This window comes from Aquarana catesbeiana, linkage group LG02, assembly GCF_042186555.1.
Source record: "Aquarana catesbeiana isolate 2022-GZ linkage group LG02, ASM4218655v1, whole genome shotgun sequence".
Lineage (NCBI taxonomy): Eukaryota > Metazoa > Chordata > Amphibia > Anura > Ranidae > Aquarana > Aquarana catesbeiana.
The window spans coordinates 351,922,744-351,942,422 of record NC_133325.1 but is presented as its reverse complement, the minus strand read 5'-3'; the positions used below and the strand labels follow the sequence as shown (position 1 = coordinate 351,942,422).

The window sequence follows — 19,679 nt, the reverse complement described above, 5'->3', positions numbered from 1 at the left end:
GGGGCAGGTACTGGGAAGTTGGTGCAACAAGCTTGGACTGAGATGCTGAGGTGGGATGAGCAAAAGCGAGGAGTCAGGTTACAAGTCAGGTAGCAGTCAGGCAGATACAGAGTCATAATCAGATTCTAGGTCAGAGATAGGCAGGAGTTAGCAACATGTAGGCAGCGAGGTACAAAATCAGCAGAATGTTTGTCAGTCTATGCCTGGGTTGGCAACATAAATCAGTAGCAGACATAAGCAGGCAATCCAAAAGAAGTTAGGCGGAGCTAGGTCAGTAAGTGGATCAAGTAGGCTTTTTTAGGAAAACAAGTCACAAGGTAAAGCTGAAGACCATCCAGCAATGATACTAGGCAAGCCTCTGCTTTAAATAGTGAAAAAAGAAAACTAAAGCGCTGATGTGGATTCTCTATAAAATAACAAAACACCAGTAAAAAATGTGTGAGCTGTAACCAACCAATTAGTGCTGCGACACCGTTGCTACAAATCAATATAAAATATGTTGGTGCGCTTATCAAACTCTCCCCATCTGTTGGAGTGGTACTTGTATATAAAATCCTAAACCATAAAAAATACCCTGATATCACAATCAGTAAAGTGTATAAGTGCAAATAAATATATCAATCAAGTGAATGGATGCAAATAAATGCATCAAAAACCTATAGGGGAACACATATCCCTAGATATATGTTGATGAAAGAAATAAAAAAACATTAAATAGTGTCTGTGTTAATCCAGCTGAGGTCTAAAAGTCCAATCAAATGCCTTTGATGAACTTGCTTGTATTTCAATTATCACAGATCACAGTTGCATGATGAATTACATTTGCAAGGTGATGATTCACATAAAAGATAAAAGAAAAACCATCATTGTGCAGTGTTTTTAAATGCTACAAAACTGGGCAATCAATGTAATCCACTCACATATTTGCAGTAGCTGAATCGCTTTTGTTACAATGGTCAGACAGCTTCACCGCTCATACAGCTATCGCTGTGTTTGCCGAACGCTATGCGATGACGTCACTGACACCTCTTCCGGGAAGAGGAGTCAGTGACGTCATCGCATCATGGAAGATTGGAATAGATAGTTCGTCATAAACGGGGACAATCGGGAAGCAGAATTCAAGGCACTATTGTGAGCAAACTCCGCCCACGGTAAGAGGTCTGACCAGTTGTTATGATGGTCAGAAATATAGCAATGTAGGAATTGCTCCAAGGATTGATTGGCTCGTTCTGTGGCCCCATTAGACTGCGGGTAAAACGCAGAGGAGAAAGCAAGCTGAATTCCCAACTGTTCACAAAAAGCTTGCCAGAACCGCAACACAAACTGACTACCCCTGTCCGAGACAATCACCTTGGCAAACTGATCCATGCGGTGATCCTACTCATCCAATCTGGAAAAAATATTACAAACAAGTGGATTGACTGCATCTTCTGAATTCATGGCCTACTGTCAGAAACCATGAATCAGGCTGAGACAGAAGTACAGTTAAATCATACTTTATTAATAATTAATAATAATAAAAAAGGTAAACAAAGTAAACGTAGTCAAAACATAGCCAGAGTTCAGGAACCAAAATGGATAGTCAGACAAGCTAAAACGTCAGGAAGCCAGAGATGAACATAGAAGAACAGCAAGCAGGATCTAGAGCCAGAAGCAATGTCAGCCAAGCAAGTCTTTAACAGAAACACAGACGAGCATCTCTAGAGATGTGACCATAGCGAAGGCAGAGGTCATCTGGACTGGACAGCTTAAGTAGGCAGGGCTGACGAGCAGGATATCATCAACAGGTGAGTCACTGTGGAGAAATAGGAGCTGGCAATTAGCCAACCGCTAAGCGGCCATCTTTGAGAAGGAAGGGCTGAGCCCAGCCCTGACAACAGGATTGAACAGCCTTTTTAGACAGTACGGATGATTAACCCCTTAGGTTCCACAGTGAGTATAACAAGCATGCTTTACTGCATATAGAGACTGATTTCTCTGTTGTGGGTTTAGTAACACTTTAACTACTATTTCATACTGTCTGTCAGAAGGCATTGCAAGTAATGCTGGGCTATTTAGAAACATGTTTTTACAGCATTTACTAAAATAATTTGTTATTTGTAAAATAAAGATTCTATACAAATTCTTAGCATTGAGAAAGCATTTGCCCTAGTGACTTAGGTGTCAATCAGTTCCAACATAATGAATAGAGGCAATGTGAAGCTGGGGGCCACCTGGCTTTTTCAGAAATGGGCATAGTTTTCATTGAGTCCTATACTGGCATCAATTTGATACGATGCATAACCTAATACTAATAAATACAACATTTCTCAAGAGCTACACCAAAATGCAGAAGATTTTTAGTGCAAACTCTAACATTCTCTTTCCTATCTATTTAATACATTATTTTATGTTTTTCTCTCTTTGATAGGTTTGGAAGAATAATCTATACATACAGAATATTTCAAAACCGTCAAGGTCATTACATGGTTGAGGTAAGGTATTCAAATAAATGTTATATTTATGGCCATAATATTAATAATATAAATATGATATGCTAATACAGTGGCAAAGCTAGACATTTTTTCACGCAGGGCAAAGATTCAGTTACATACCCCCTACCCCCACCATCACCTGAGAGAGAAGGCCTACACAATCACCACGTAGGTGTGGTTTGAATGAGATGATTTCAAGCCTAACTTCCATAGTGGATTAGGAGGGGCACCACGAAATATGAAGAAGTGATCCAAGAAATGGATCTTTAATAGGGACTGCTTCTGTGTGCTTGCCTTCCTTACCGGCAGCGCCCCTCCTAATCTGCTGCGGAAGTGAGGCTTGAAACTAAAGGAATACTATAGGGTTGTTCCCCAAGAACCAAAGTAGTGCGGTGCGTGAAGCGTGCCATGGTGAATGGTGGGTGTGGCCAAATTGCATTAACAGTGGGATGGAGCTTAAAGGGGCATGGTTATTAAAATAAAAGCATTCTTGTACCCATAAGATATGCTTAGATTAATAAAACAAATGTCACTGTAAAAATATGAACTTAGCTTACCTTACCTTAAAAGTGGATGACGTCAGTAGAGCAGTGGATGGTGTCAGTAGGGCAGAGGTTGGTGTCAGTAGGGCAGAGGTAGGTGACAGTAGAGCTGTGGATGACATCGGTAGAGCAGTGGATGGTGTCAGTAGGGCAGAGGTTGGTGTCAGTAGGGCAGAGGTTGGTGTCAGTAGGGCAGAGGTTGGTGTCAGTAAGGCAGAGGTTGGTGTCAGTAAGGCAGAGGTTGGTGTCAGTAAGGCAGAGGTTGGTGTCAGTAAGGCAGAGGTAGGTGACAGTAGAGCTGTGGATGACGTCAGTAGGGCAGTGGATGGTGTTAGTAGGGCAGAGGTTGGTGTCAGTAGGGCAGAGGTAGGTGACAGTAAGGCAGAGGTTGGTGTCAGTAAGGCAGAGGTTGGTGTCAGTAAGGCAGAGGTAGGTGACAGTAGAGCTGTGGATGACGTCAGTAGGGCAGTGGATGGTGTTAGTAGGGCAGAGGTTGGTGTCAGTAGGGCAGAGGTAGGTGACAGTAGAGCAGTGGATGATATCAGCAGAGCAGTGGACAATGTCAGAAGGGCAGTGGATGATGTCAGTAGAGCAGTGGAAGGTTTCAGTAGTTTTTTATTTTCACAATTTAATTTTTTCATTTTTTTTTTTTTATTATATTATTTAGCATTATTTTTTTTACAATTTTTAGGAACCCCATTGGGGGCTTTGGTGAGATATCAGGGATCTAAACAGACTGCTGATGTCTCACTTTTGAGACAGAGAAAGGGAATAAGGACAGGTTCCTCAGTCCCTTTCTCTGCAGCATCAGCTGCACTGGACAGTGAGTGAATGGGAAATGCTCTGTGCTGGCGGCTTCCTGTTCATTCACAAAATGAAGCACAGTAAACATAGTTTACTATGTTTACCTTTTCAGCCTTGGTTCACACTATCAACTGAATAATATCAACATATGAATCGTTACATGTAACATGTGCAGTTACAAATCACAGCACAGCCAGCCGGGCACCCCCACCTGAAAATGCAGAATCACGTGTGTGTATATATATATATTACACACACACATGTGATTCTGCGCAGCCGGCTCGCACTGTAGCAGTAAAGGTACAGTGAGCGGTCGGCAAGTGGTTAAAGCCAGAAAATATAACACCCAAACAACTGGCATCTTCAGAAGATGAGCTCAGCAATAGCAGCTTCCATGTATTTCTTCTCATAGGTTTCTTTTAAGCAGCTAGCCCTATTGTATACTGCGCTGATGATGTCATCGGTGCATGCGCTCTGAAGAAACAGCCACCTGTGCCGTTTCTTTAGGAGTGAGTGCTGTGACTGGTGGCTCCCACACACATGCGCGGGAGTGACATCGCACGGCCCTGGAAGGAAGAGGGGCAAACATGGATGCGGCCTGCAGCAGGGATGACACGGGCTTCATTTGCAGGTAAGTGTCACATAATGTGCTAGTATGTGATGCATACTAGCACATTATGCCTTTCCTTTGCAGGGAAGGGGAAAACTTTTTTTTCCCTGCAGGGTTTACTTCCTCTTTAGAGCTGAATTCCAGGTATGTTTTGCATCGTTATATTGGTCCAGCTTGGACAAATGTAAGTATGCATAATTCATACTTGGTCGGTCTCGGTGGAAGCGGAGAATCGCTGTAGTAGTTGCCAATACTACAGTGATCCTCGCTGTTTTCTGGGTCCTGTGCTGAGCTGCTGCCTTGCTACAGAGTTGCTACAGGGGTCATTCGCTCAACATGGGCACCAGTCAGAGAATGCCTTGCATTTTTGTCAATGAACAGAAAGCATCCTCTGACTGAACGAGATGGAAAGGTGAGGTGGTGTGTCTAATCAGAAAATGTATTGCATTTATTGAGAAAAATGCAAGGCATTTTCTAAATGAGTGTCAAGAGGGTGATTCCCTGTGATTTTTATTCAAGCAGGGCAGCCACTCTGCATGGGACCAAGTGTGGTTACTACACCGATTCTTCACTTTCACAGGGATCATCAAGGTATAGAATATGTGCATTTGTGGTCCAAGCTGCATCAGTGCAACTATGCAAAATCCTTACTCAGGGTTCAGCTTTAAAAAAGAAATATTGCCTTTTCATACACTATATAGTGAAAAGTATTGGGACACCTAGCTTTACACGCACATGACATTTAATGAAGGATAAGAGTCCAGCTGTGAAAAAGAAAGGGCCCATGAGCCAGGTTACCCTGTACTGCTTGAAGTCACCCAGCCTCCAGCCCTTGATAAAGTTACATGTCAGTGACGCAATGCGTCGGGAGGAGCTGGGTGACGTCACTTCCGGTCACGGCCGAGACCGGAAGTTCGGATTATTTCAATTTCTGGATGTCCGAATTTTAAACTGTAAATTGCTACATTGTTTTATAATAAATTAATCTTTGATACTACACCATAAGGAGTTTCATTGCCTTTTATATGTGTGAACTGATCGATCACCTGATGGAATGACGGAGATCGCATGGAGATCAGTGGTTTACCCATATCATTGCCTGATATTCTCCTTATTGAGGTGAGCGGCCATTGCATATATTGGTGGATTTCACTCACTTCCCTGGATTAAAACACTGGACTGGACTGCGTGAGCAATACAGCATCACTGGACTTGGATTTTTTTTCAGCACTGTCACCTTCAACTGTGCTTTTCTTGACACTTTTTTTGCTCTGAACTCTTACATATTTTGCATTTTTTTTAAGTTACCTTATAGTATTTGGCACTTGAATAGATGTTATATACTTTTCACTGGATTGGTTTATATTTTTATGGTGACCACTTATGTGAATCTTTTTACACTTGCGATATTCGTTTCCAGCATATTATCCTGCCTGTGTATTTATATATGTGAACCCTTGATTATTTATATGGGTTTAGTGCCTTTCCACACATTGTGATTTTACTCATAATGTATGTGGGGACGCTACAGGGATTGGCAGCTTTATCTTTTTTAAGATTAGTTATTGTTTAATCACATTTAGGTAGTACACCATCTTTTATATTTAATTTTATTGTTTTTAACACAGAATAGTGCACAAGTACTTTTATGGCTTTATTCATCAGTTTTATTTATCCATAAAAAATTTTTTGGTTACACCTGGTAGCTCGTTGTTTTTTTTTTTTCAATCTTCATGAAATTTAATGGCATCCCAGTCTTAGTCCATAGGGTTCAATATTGAATTGGCCCACCCTTTGCAGCTATAACAGCTTCAACTCTTCTGGGAAGGCTGTCCACAAGGTTTAAGAGTGTGTCTATGGGAAGGTTTGACCATTTTTCCAGAAGCACATTTATGCGGTCAGGCACTGATTCTGAACGAGAAGGGATGTCTCGCAGTCTCTGCTCGAATTCATCTCAAAGGGGTTCTATCGGGTTGAGGTCAGAACTCTGTGCAGACCAGTGAAGCTCCTCCACCCCAAACTCGCTCATCCATTTCATTATGGACCTTGCTTTGTACACTGGTCCAAATCATTTGGTGGAGCGGAGATTATGGCGTGGGGTTGTTTTTCAGGGTTTGGGCTTGGCCCCTTAGTTCAAAGAGAATTCTTAAAACGTCATTATACCAAGACATTTTGGACAATTTCATACTTTGTGGGAACAGTTTGGGGATGGCCCCTTCTTGTTCCAACATGACTACGCACAAGTGCACAAAGCAAGGTCCATAAAGACATGGATGAGCACGTTTGGAGTGGAGAGACTTGACTGCCCTGCATAGAGTCCTGAACTCAACCAGATAGAACACCTTTGGGATGAATTAGAGCAGAGACTGTAAGCCAGGCCTTCTGGTCCAACATCAGTGCCTGACCTCACAAATGCGCTTCTGTAAGAATGGTCAAACATTCCCATAGACACACTCCTAAACCTTGTGGACAGCCTTCCCAGAAGAGTTGAAGCTGTTATAGCGGCAAAGGGTGGCCAACTCAATATTGAACCCTATGGACTAAGACTGGGATGCCATTACAGTTCATGTGTGTGTAAAGGAAGGGGTCCCAATACTTTTGACAATATTGTGTATGTCATTTTAGTTAACTCATATTATTCCACTTATAACTTGTAAAGCAGTAACATTCACAAAACATTCACTGCAAGTGTATCTCCCAGATGTATGTGTTTTTACAGTGACTGATTTACCTGCAATGAATGTCTTGTATATCTCAAATATACTGCTTTAAAAACATGCCCCTAATGTGGATCTACCATTAAAATGTAAACTTTTAGATCATTTTAGACCATTTAAATGTAAACATCTTTTGAAACAGACATGTCAGCATTACCAAATCAGCAAACTGAACATTTTTTTATATATTAGCACAATGAAAACATTGTTAACATGCATTTATAAAAGGATATTAAATTGTTATAATGTCATTAATATATTAAATGTACCACTTAATAATCATAATGCCACAGCCTGTGTGCATGCATGTCAATGAAAAAATTGTATATCTGGAGAATCTTGCACTCAGTCAACATCCAATTTGTTTGCCCAACCAATCTCTGTAATTTGCATATGTACATGTCCCCAGTACTTGATTACTAGCATTTATTTAACACTGTGCTAAGATATACTGTATAAAGTCACTATGCAATAGGCCAGAAAGGGGTGCGACCTTACTTGTGAGCAAGCAAAATCGTTTACTAAGAATTCAGCTGCTCAATGTGTGCAGAGAGAGTTTTGGTCAAATCATATCTGCAAATAACTACCAATAGAAACTTTCGTGAAATGATTCACATTTTCTAAAAATGAAGTGATTTATTGAGGGTTGTTGTGAATGCTGACTATTTACTGGAAGGTCCAATGTTATCACAATCAAGATAGGTTCATTTATGTGATCTACAAATTCAAATTGTGGCTGATATTTTTTTCTTACTTAGGCAGCTAAAGGTGTAGAAGAAAAATACTTCCCCAACCTTAAGGACCTCATCGCCTATTATGAAAACTCTAACAAAGGGTTGATGCATTCCCTGAGCTGCCCTGTAAACAAGAATGAAGCAGAGGAAACTCAAATCCAACTTAAAGGATCAATCAAGCGCATACTTCTATTAGGAGACACATATGCAGGTATGTCATTATGAGAGTACAAAACTGGTGCCAAGTCCAGGTTTTTGATGCAGGCTTTTGCTGCCTTTGAGGATACTTATGGCAAACACTTGTTCACTGAAGGACTGAACGCACTGCATTGTGAGTTTCTCGGCATGAAGCCAAGAAAGACTGGGCCCTAAATAATACTCACCAACACATTTTAATGCTTTTTAACAAACCTGTACCTTTTATGGAGCTTTTTGGGTAATTATCGTTATGCCTAGCAATTGTATTGCACATTGTCACCTTTATTTATTTTTTCTCCACATTTTTTTTTCGCTGCACTATTTATGTGTGTCTCTTTCACTCACCAAGGATGGTAGGGTGCAGGTCTAGGGGAAGGATGGGTGACCTTTAGATTCCTTGTTCCCCTGACTGGGGTGGGGTCTCTTCGGGAGAGGGACTTACCTGGTACTCGGTGGTTGGTTTCTGCAAGCCACCAGGAGAGGGGTCTACCAGGCCTTTTGGCTAGGTGAACCAGAGTGTCTTGCCCCTGTCATGAGTCTTGCGATTAGGGGGGTCAGGGAGGGCCTTCATTTCCGGGAGGGGACAATTGATGCACCCTGTGCACTTTTTTGGTTTACAAGGTGTTTCTTTTTGCACACTGCACTGTGGGCCAAACAAAAAAAAAATCTGGATGTGCTGGAGGCTTTTACTATATGAATTTGTTTAAACACCTTTGGGAGTATTGCCATGCACTTCAGGTGCAGTGGCAAGAATCATCAGTCCGTGTTAAGTTTATTCACATAATTTTTTTAATTCATTTTTTTGAACAGTATAGTCTAATTTGCAACTAAAAAAATCCATGCAAACTATACATTTTCTTCCAAGCACCCGGGAGCCCTATAATCTAGGGCAGGGGTATCAAATTAAAATTCATGGAGGTCTGGTCAGTAAAATTTTCTTCCAGCAGAAGATTCACTTTTTTCTGCGATGAACCTTCACATCACAGCCCTCTCCTCCTATATGACAATGCTGTTCATACATTAGTGTCCTCAGCCCCCCCCCCCGCAGATCACAGTCCCCCACTTCACATCACAGGCCCCCTTTACATTACACCACCCCCTTCACAGTAGTGTTGTGAACCTCCTTCACTTTACACACTCCCTTTATTCACAGCAGTGTCCACAACCCCCCCCCTTCAGTCATCATCTCCACCCCAGTAGTGTCCTCCGCCCTTCACATGACCCCCCCCAACAGTACTCTCCTCTGCCCCCCTTCATATCACTCCCCACAGTACTGTCTCCTGCCCCCCTTCACATCACCCCCCCCACACACAGTACTGTCTCCTGCCCCTTCACATAACCCCCCCCGTCACAGTACTGTCTTTTGCCCCCTTCACATGACTCCCCCCCCCCACAGTTGTGTCCTCTGCCACCTCCACATCACACCACTCTTCCCACAAAGCACTGTCTCCCCTTGACATCACCCCCCCTCCTCCCCACAGCCACCTTTCATATCCTGACCCCCTTTCACATCACCCCCCCCCAACACACACACAGCACTGCCTCCCTTCACACCCCACCTGTCCATCACAGCCATCTCCTCTGGCCCCCCTCCCCCTTCACTCTCCTACCTTGTGGAGAGCAGGAGGTAGGAGCATTTTAGATTGAAGGTGGGAGGCACAGCAGCACTAGGTAGAGGGCAAAAACAGGAGCAGCTGTGGTGAACTTCTCATATTAACAAGCTGGTGATTGGTTGTTAGGACTGTCCTGCATCCTAGCAACCAGTCACCTGCTGGTTAACTTGAATAGTTAAATCGAGCAGCTCCTGCTCCTGCCCTATGTTCAGCGCTGTTGTGCCTTCCACCTTAAACTCAGCATTGCCTTCCCTCCTGCTCTCCACTCTGCTGTGATAATTACCACTGTAGAAGCTGGGGGGAAAATGTGGCTTCTAAATGGCGTGACCGTGGATCTGGATGGGACAGTGACTTGGTTTGAATCCGGACCACTGTCTGCCATTTAATGACGCCTGATCTAGGGTGATCTGTTATGCAAATTTCTTCACTACAAGCCTTGTGCCCATCACACATTTTGCTATTGGTCAGTTAGGCTGCCCATCACACTGAATGGTCAATCGGAAGTGTGCTAGGAGGAAGAGAAGAGGCCAATGCAATAGGCAATTTCAGGAGATGCTTCTGAAATACATTACCGTCAGTACTGTCTTGTTTTTTTATGCTAAGTATTATTTAAAGTAATAAGTTAATTTCTCACATACTACCTTCCACATAAGCACCCCTATCAAAGTATTACGGTCAATGACTGTAAGCTCTTTCTTGTACCATAATAAGCTTTGTTTATACCCCGGCAATTTAAGGTCAACCCCGCCACCATCTCAGTAACATACCTGACTTGGAGAGCAAATCAAAATCCCCAACCCACACATGCACATAATCCTTTTGCTTTGAGCAAAACCACTCAGTATACTGCAAGAAACAGTGTACAGACTAATTATTATCTAGCCTAGATTTCCATTATTTTTTAATACTTCTTTGAAAAGTACTGTTAGTACATATTTAGAAAATGAAGCAGTGAAAAACTGCTCAGATATAAAAATAAAAAAATGGAAAATATCATGTAAAAATTATGATGGTAAACTGTAAGCTAAGTAAGGGTTAGGTGCGCTATTGCTGTTTGCTAAAGTCGATGTGAACAAAATAAAATCAAAAGGGCACAGAGGCCTAGTGCATTACCTGATAACTAGGTCTCTGGGCGCTTCTGTTTTTATTTTATTGTCTGATAGAAAGATTCCCCAATCTGAAGAGGGCTGCACTTCTGAAGCACATCTATTAATGCCAAGAATGATCACGACTATTCTGTACTGACGCATCTCTCGGCCTCAACATTTTCTTAGCTCTGTGGTGTCATTGCCGTGGAATCATCTGTAAACTTGTAAAGTCAATGTAAACCTTGACCATAGGTGGATACTATGGGATTGACCTCCAATAGGAGGATGAATGTTGAGCGGTATGCCGCGTACACACGATCGCACACTCCGACAACAAAATCCATTTTTTTTTTTCAACGGATGTTGGCTCAAACTTGTCTTGCATACACACGGTCACACAAATCTTGTCGGAAATTGTGAACGTCAAGAACGCGGTGACCTACAACACGTACGACAAGCCGAGAAAAATGAAGTTCAATAGCCAGTGCAGCTCTTCTGCTTGATTCCAAGCATGCGTGGAACTTTGTGTGTCGGAATTGTGTACACACGCTTGGAATTTACAACAACCGATTTTATTGTCGGAAAATTTGAGATCCAGATCTCAAATTTTGTTTGTCAGAAATTCCGACAGAAAATGTCCGATAAAGCCTACACACGGTCGGAATTTCCAACAACAAGCTCCCATCGAACATTTCCTGTTGGAAAATCTGACCGTGTGTACGCGGCATTAGAATAATTTTATAATGTGGAAATAAGAAATGAATGTACATTATGTTTATATTTGGGAAAACCGACTAATTGGTTTAATAATATGGGTAAGAGTAATAAATTAATTTATCTGTGGAAAGGGAGAAGGGGGGGTATGTTATGCTATGTTATTTGTATGTATGCAATATATGTATGTAGATAAAATATAATGATTTGGTATATAAAAAAAAACAGAGCTGTCCTGTGCTCTCTGCCTGTGTTATCTCAAATGAGACTATTTAGCTCCTCCTGTTCTTACCCAGAACCACAAGCCAATTAATCCCTATGCAGGGAACAGTGGGGGTTGTTGAGTAGTTTAGCAAAAGACAATGGGCAGGACTGACACCACTCAATAAAATTGCTGTGTGTTTTAAGCCCACAATTAGGAATTAAAGTGGTTGTAAAAGCAGAAGGTTTTTGATCTTGATAAATTCTATGCATTAAGATAAAAAACCTTCTGTGTGCAGCAGCCCCCCTAATACTTACCTGAGCCCCATCTCTATCCAGCGACGTGCATGACTGCCTCGGCCATCTGGGACTCTCCCTCCTGATTGGCTGAGACACAGCAGTGGCACCATTGGCTCCTGCTGCTGTCAAAGTCAGTTAGCCAATCAGGAAAGAGAGGGGGCAGGGCCGAACCATGGCTCCGTGTCTGAATGGACACAGGGAGCTGTGGCTTGGCTTGGGTGCCCCCACAGCAAGCTGCTTGCTGTGGGGGTACTCGACAGGAAGGAGGGTCCAGGAGCTCTGAAGAGGGACCCAAGAAGAGAAGGATCCAGGTTGCTCTGTGCAAAACCACTGCACAGAGCTGGGTAAGTGTAACATGTTTGTTATTTTTAAAGAAAAATAAAAGAGACTTTATTATCACTTTAAGATCTAAGTACATTTCTGGTAAAAAAAAAAACAAGTATTTTTCTGAAGTTGCAGTGTCTTTAAAGAGATAAAACATTGGGTAATGGGTATGTATAGTAGAGATGTACTGTATATGTGTATTTTTATTTTCCCCTGATATGTAGAGATGGGCCGAGCACCCACTGGTTCGGTTCGCACCAGAACAGCCGAACATTGCAAAACGTTCGGACCTGAACACCGAACCCCATTGAAGTCTATAGGACCTGAACTTGAAAAATTAAAAGTCCCCATTTTGAAGGCTTATATGAAAGTTATTGGCCATAAAAAGGGTATGGGGGCTGGGGTACTGCCCTGGAGGACATGTATCAATGCAAAAAAATTATCGTTTTTAAAGGAGTAGTGATTTTGATGATGCTTAAAGTGAAACAGTAAAAATGAAAAATTCCTCTAAATATAGTGCCTGGGAGTGGGTGGGGCTTAGTCTGCCTGTAAAGTGTGCATCTGTAGCATGTATAGAGCATGCTGCAGCCCATATTGAATTTCTAAAGAAAACAAATGAATTTAAATGTACTTCGCGGCTGCAAGCTATTGCCGCCACATGGAAATACAAAAGAAAAAAAATTGAAAGAAACTGATGGGGTCTCCCCCAAAATACATACCAGACCCTTATCTGAGCACACAGCCTGGCAGGCCAGGAAAGGGGGGGGACAAGCGAGCAGCCCCCTCCTCCTAAACCATACCAGGCCACATGCCCTCAACATGCTCAGCCCCCCCACCCCAAAGCACCTTGTCCTCATGTTGATGGGGACAAGGGCCTCTTCCTGACAACCCTGAGCTGTGGTTGTGGGGGTCTGCGGGTAGGGGGCTTATCAGAATCTGGAAGCCCCCTTTAACAGGTGGCGGATCTACATTGGGGGACATTGTTTTTTTTTTTTGTTTTTTTTTACTTTTTTTTAAATAAAGGAATTGTCAAAGACCTGTCTTCTGTTTGTTTTGTTTTTTTGACACTTTTTTGGTGAATAGGTAGAGGTACAATGTATCATGGGGGGGCAGGATCTGGGGGCCCCCTTGTTAAAGGGGGCTTCCAGGTTCCGATAAGCCTCCTGCCCGCAGACCCCCACAACCACAGCTCAGGGTTGTCGGGAAGAAGCCCTTCTCCCCATCAACATGAGGGCTAGGTGCTGTGGGGTGGGGGGCAGAACCCCCGTGCCCCAAAGCACCCAGCCCCCCATGTTGAGGGCATGTGGCCTGGTATGGTTCAGCTCGTGCCCCCCCTTTCCTGGCCTGCCAGGCTGCGTGCTCAGAAATGGGTCTGGTATGGATTTTGGGGGGGACCCTACGCCAATTTTTTTTTATTTTGACGTGGGCCTGGTATGGACCCCACAGTACTTTTTTTTTTATTTTGTATTGCCAGCAATTTTTTGTGTCTTTCAGCTGTCAGTGGGGAAGCTCGCTGACAGCTAATGACTCATTAATCTTGAAGGACGCAGCGGGCCGGCTTCCCGGCCCCGCACCTAACAACATATTGATTTTGCGCTCGGTGGACGATCCTCCTGCCGAATGCACAGAAATTTTGGGTGTTCAACGAGCTTTTATTGAACTTTATTATAAGCTTACCTGTAGGTAAAAATCGAATTCAGGAGTTTACTACTGCTTTAAGGTTAAAGATTAAATAAATAACAGTGCCAGTAGTGAGTCTTCGCAACCCCTCCTTCTCTAGTAAATTCTTAAAGCAGAAGCTTTTTCTCTAATTAAGTTGCTGGCACACTAGCTCCCAAAAATTAGCCTGGGTGTGATCTAAATTCCTACTGTATTGTTTGGGTCCATTCAGCCTATAAAAAGTTTGTGATTGATAGAATTGCCTTTGTGCACCCTCAGCCAGCTTTTGAATAGTTAATCATGTCAGTCAAAAGATGAATGCATTACTGTTCATTAAGGAGGGCAAAAGAAGAGATGTAATATGGGGGAGCAGGCAAAGGCTGATCTGCCAAGGGTAGCATCCAGAACCAGGAACCTGCTTACAATTCCTTGTGGGTGATCCTCAACTAATGATAATATATGCATGAATTTAGGTTTATTGTTTAGCAGCACCATTTACACTGTGCACTGATGTAATTTCTCTGTTGCAGAGGTTGATGAAAGAGACTATGTGGAAGTCCTGCCTTCTTGAACTAGAGGTAGGAATAAAATTTAATAGGACTTAAAATGACCATTGCAGACCATTCATTTAAACAAAAATCTTCCCATAAGATCATATGTATATTTTATGTAATTTAGGAATGTTATTTACCTGTATTTATCAGCGTATAACACGCACATTAATTTTAAGAGGGAAGTTTCAGGAAAAAAAATTTAATTTCAAATAAGGAACTTTGAAGCAAAATGAGGGTCAGTGATCATCTGCAGCCTCACAAGTGCCATTAATGCTGCAGCCTCACAAGTGCCATTAATGCTGCAGCCTCATCAGTCCACATCAATGCAGCCTCACAAGTGTCATTAATGCAGCAGCCTCACCATTGCCTTCAATGCAGCAGTCTCACCATTGCCTTCAATGCAGCAGCCTCACCATTGCTTTCAATGCAGCAGCCTCACCATTCCCATCAGTGCAGTCTGATCGATGCCCATCTACAGCCTGGAGGGAACAGCGAGGGGGTGGGACGAGCGCCAACAGATTATCATAGGAGATACTCACTGTATGTAGACAGAACAGTGGTCCAATGGCAGCCCAGGAGACGGGACTTCCTATTACAGAGGCCACCAAGTAAATAGGAGATTCTCACTGCATGTAATCTGACAGCGCTCATCTCACCCCCCTCCCTGTCCCCTCTGAGGCTTCTAAAATTGCACTATTGGCGTATAACACACACACGCTATTTGCACCCAATTTTCAGGGTGAAAAAGTGCGTGTTATACGCCAATAAATACATTCGTAAAATTTTTCCTTGTATAGACATCCCTGAGACTGCTGCTGGGCTCCACCATCTTAAGTGTGGTGTCAGCATTCCCAGCAAAGTCAGTGCAGCCCTGCATTAGGGAAGGGCTACATCCCAGTCCACTTGCAAATTTCCCACTTGCTTCCTGTCTAAATAATTACACAGAAAATAGAGGGAATCTCCTCAAGGAGGGCGCAGACAGAAATAAAAACCTAAGGGGGTTTCTAACCCATTCCCACTCTCACAAATGAATGCTTTATTGCTGTATAAATGCTTTCTGTGACCCAGATGGTCACAGGAAACATGGCAAATCCATATTCTAATCAAAAAAGACTGGGCTGATATTGCACCTAAAAAAAAAAAATAACCTGCCAGGCTGTGAATATGGGAACTGACTTGTTTTGAAGGTGAATGTTCCAGAGCTGTCATTTTAATACTCTATTACTACTTTGTGAGACACTGATCTGGGACATGCATATACACCCCCAGCAATCAATGACATAATAATATGGAAAAGCAAGGGTAGGAATGAGAGCTCTCGAACATGTAAAAAAAAGGTTAAAAGTAGAGGGACTGTGGACAAAAGTATAAAATGGGGCAAGTTAAGATGTTTAGCTTGGGGGAAAGTTTTTTTTTGTGCATCTTCATATAAAAATAATGAACCATCTCTGGCTTAGGATTGGTAGGGTACATTAATAAAAAGCAAAATATCAAATATAATCTTTCTCAACGGGTCTGGTATAAGTTGGTAATGTATATAGTAATGTATTGTGTTACCATTAAATCTGTACGCCACGTTACCTATGTCATATATTTATTTAATAAGTGGCAGAGTCTACATTGTCCAATGGAATAATTAAGCCTGCATAATGTTGAATATGATAGGAGGAGAGACATGTCCCACTCCCATGACCTGTCAAAGTCATGTTAAAGGTTTCATCTCCCTCCAGAAAACCTTTTTTTTTTCCCTTGTGCATTAAAGTGGGGCTTTGCTTTTTTTTTCAAATGGCCAGCAAAGTGGAGAGCACATTTATAAATAACATCTCCCTGGAACCAAAGATACCTAATCCCCCTTTCTTCCTTTTTTTTTTTTATATACCCCCCTTTCCCTTTCTGCTGATTGCCCCCTTAACTTTCACCCCTTCTTTCCCTTTCTCTTTTTTCTCTTCTCTCTCTCTGTTTCACAACCCCCTTTTATTTTTATTTTTTTTTTTTGCTTTGTTTATTTTTGGAAACAGGAAGAAGGGAACGAACGAGGTTAGGTCTGCTACTTGAATTACTTTTATAATTTTTTTCTAGAAAACAACAAGGGGCGGCGCCGGTCGGGGGTTGGCTTTATAAGCGACTCTACTGATCTGTGCCGCCATATATTAGACAAATGACGTTATATTTCAGTTGTAATTTGTATGTTATATTTTTTATTTTTGTTGTATTGACCTGATTTCGCCAGTTGTGGGCGTTAATAAAGATTATATTTGAAAAAAATAAATAAATAACATCTCTTTGGATGGAGGTTTTTTTGTGTAAAGAAGTGGTCTCCAAACTGCCACCCAGGGGCCAGATGTGGCCCTTTGCTTGCTTTTATCCCACCCTTGGGGCACTATTTGATCCACTGATACCAACAATGAGGCACAATACCTCCCAATGACAGCAACTGCGGGGCTCAATTCCTCTTAATGACTCCAACGATGGGGCACAATTTATCCCCATGACACCAGCAATGGGGCACAATTACTCCCACTAAAACAAACGATGGGGCATTATTTTTTCTCACTGCTGTTGGGACCTTTTCTACTCCCAATAGCCACAGTCCAGCCCCCCTAAAGTCTGAAGGACAGTATACTTGCCCTTTGTTTAGAAAGTTTAGAGACCTCTGGTGTAAAGCATTGGTCATGCAGCTTCTTCATTAATTGGATTGTTGGGATACACGATCACTCACAATTATATTTATTTTTATTGCAGGAAATGTGGTAAAGAGAATATTGGAAAAAAGATAACAGAACAGTCTCAGTATAGTGGACTTATTTTAATCACCTTCCAAAAAATAAGCTGGACGTATGACAAGATACTTCCAATACAACCAATAACTATATGCACTCTGGTGAGGGCTGTGGACAACACAGAGTTACAAATTGCTCTGGCTTAAAAGAGAAGTATTTGGTTTTTTTTGTTTGTTTGCAGTTTCATACTTACCTAGGTGGATGCAGCATCAGTCCAATGCTGCATCTGTCCCCCACCGCCTCTGCACTGAGAACCGAGTGATCCAACATCGCCGATGGCTCGTTTCTTGCAGCTCCCCAAGTGGGGAGCTGCTGACTGTCAATCAGCTCCCGAGTGCTGAGCTGTGGAGGGGGCGGGGAGCGGCCGTCTCAGGCTCTCAATGACTCGCTGAGAGGCTGAGGCGGGTATCAGTCCAGGCACCTGGCAGATCCAAACTTTATTGTCACAATGACGCGGTGCCTGGACTGATATCCGTGATGTCAGCAGAGAGCAGACTTCAGCCGAAAACAAATTGCACTCCTGTGACCCGTAGGAGAAGCCCAGCCAAACAAGCTCAGGCTGGACTTCTCCTTTAAGCTAGCCATATATTATACAATTTACTTATTCAATTTCCTTTAGATTTACCTTCAACTATGTGGTGCGAAGGGCCTGCCTGATTGAATACACTTTGAAAGTGTTTATGTTTGACCTCATATTATATGGTTTTGGTAAATATAAAGGAAAATTGTACAAGATGATTGTATGACCAGCCTTACTTCTTCAGCTGTTTTATGTATTCTACCATTATGGTTCTATGATGTGTATGCCAACCTGTATCTATGATTTGAACATATGCTTTTTAAAGCCCTATATGTCTTTTTTGTGCACTTTCAATAAAACATGATTTGTTAAACATAAAAAGAAAAAAAATGCAAATGTATAGTTAAAATCACAATTTATTTATAAATGACTAAAAAATTTTTGTGTGTGAATAGAATGTAATTGTTACATACACTGATCTTGTTGATTATGTTATGTTTGTGAATAAAATACATCTAAAATCTCTGGTAAAAAAAAATCATTTAATCTTGTGTTAAAGTGGAACTCTAGCACAAAAGTGTTTTTGTTTTTTTGGAACGCAGATGATAATGGAGATGAGAAAGGTAAAAACATTGTGAAAGAGTTTGACCCTTTTATTGTGCCTGTGTGAAGCCTCGTACACACGATGAGAATATCGGACGAATTACCTTTTTTTTTTTTTTTTTGCATGTTAGTCTCATATCCAAAAATGAAGAGGTAACTCAATTTACGAAAATTCTCATATGACAGAATACAACTTCGTAAGTGATGTAATGTATTGCTTTGTATTTGTATTGTATTGTTGGACGCAAACTGTACTGATTAAACGAAAAATCGTACAAGAAAAAAAATTTGTGTTTGTCCCTTTGGATAATTTCGGATGAACTGTTGTGATCGGCTCTCAAAAGTCGTGTACTAACGATCAGATTATCTATAAAATTATCGTACGATCGCTTCAAAAGCAGTATGTTTCGTATGATTTTCTGATAATGTGTACTAGACTTTAGGTAGTTTCTTAACAATGCCTTCCCTGAAGATTGTTGTCTACAAAGACCCACACATAAAACTAAAAAGACATCATTTTTCACTGTGGAACTGATTCATGAGGATACCATTTAGAAAACACCCTTTTTTGTCTTCCAGTTATTAGTGGTTGGAGGTTGAAATAACTATTAGGATCCCTGTAGACCTTATAAAGCTATATATTATAACTTTTTCTAGAATGTTAACCCTTTGTTGTTGTTTCCTTGTCCAGCCAGTGGTGTTTTACAGAATTTGTCATCAGCAATTTTATGCTCTTGACAAAGTGTAATACTAGGATTCGCATATTATTTGCTTGTTTGTTGTATGTAAAACGCTCAATAAAAATATTATGAAACTAAAAGGGTGTCATTTTGGCTGGAGTTGCACACTAAATCAACTGTTGCTTAGCCACTTCCTTCCCCGCCCATAGTCAAATGACATCCGCAGGAGGGATCTCCCATCCTGGGCGGGTGTCATGTGACGTCCTTGGCTTCCTGGCCGTCTAGGGGGCGCACGCACCTGCCGCGTCACTTGGGAGTCGGCGGCTGTGATGTCTGCTGGGCACACACGATTGCCGGTAACAGAGCAGGGACGTGGATCTGTGTGTGTAAACTCCTGTCAGGTGAGAGGAGACCGATCGTGTGTTGCCAGTACAGAGGAACACCGATCGGTCTCCTCCCCTTGTGAGGTCCCCTCCCCCTACAGTTAGAATCACTCCCTAGGTAACATCTTTAACCCCTTGATCGCCCCCTAGTGTTAACCCCTTCACCGCCAGTGACATTTAT

At 42.0% G+C, this 19,679-nt stretch overlaps 1 protein-coding gene across 2 annotated transcripts in view; it reads left to right on the top strand.

Moving 5' to 3' along the window:
* The window catches only part of SH2D1B (SH2 domain containing 1B), a 50,105-nt gene extending 30,797 nt beyond the window's left edge, over window positions 1–19,308 (top strand). For both annotated transcript variants that reach the window (XM_073614980.1, XM_073614979.1), the window contains exons 2-5: window positions 2,411–2,474; window positions 7,906–8,092; window positions 14,509–14,556; window positions 17,275–19,308. In XM_073614980.1, coding sequence (XP_073471081.1) covers window positions 2,411–2,474; window positions 7,906–8,092; window positions 14,509–14,549 — 292 coding nt within the window. In that variant the 3' untranslated portion in view covers window positions 14,550–14,556; window positions 17,275–19,308. The remainder of the gene's footprint in view (window positions 1–2,410; window positions 2,475–7,905; window positions 8,093–14,508; window positions 14,557–17,274) is intronic.
* Window positions 19,309–19,679: the final 371 nt, after the last annotated feature.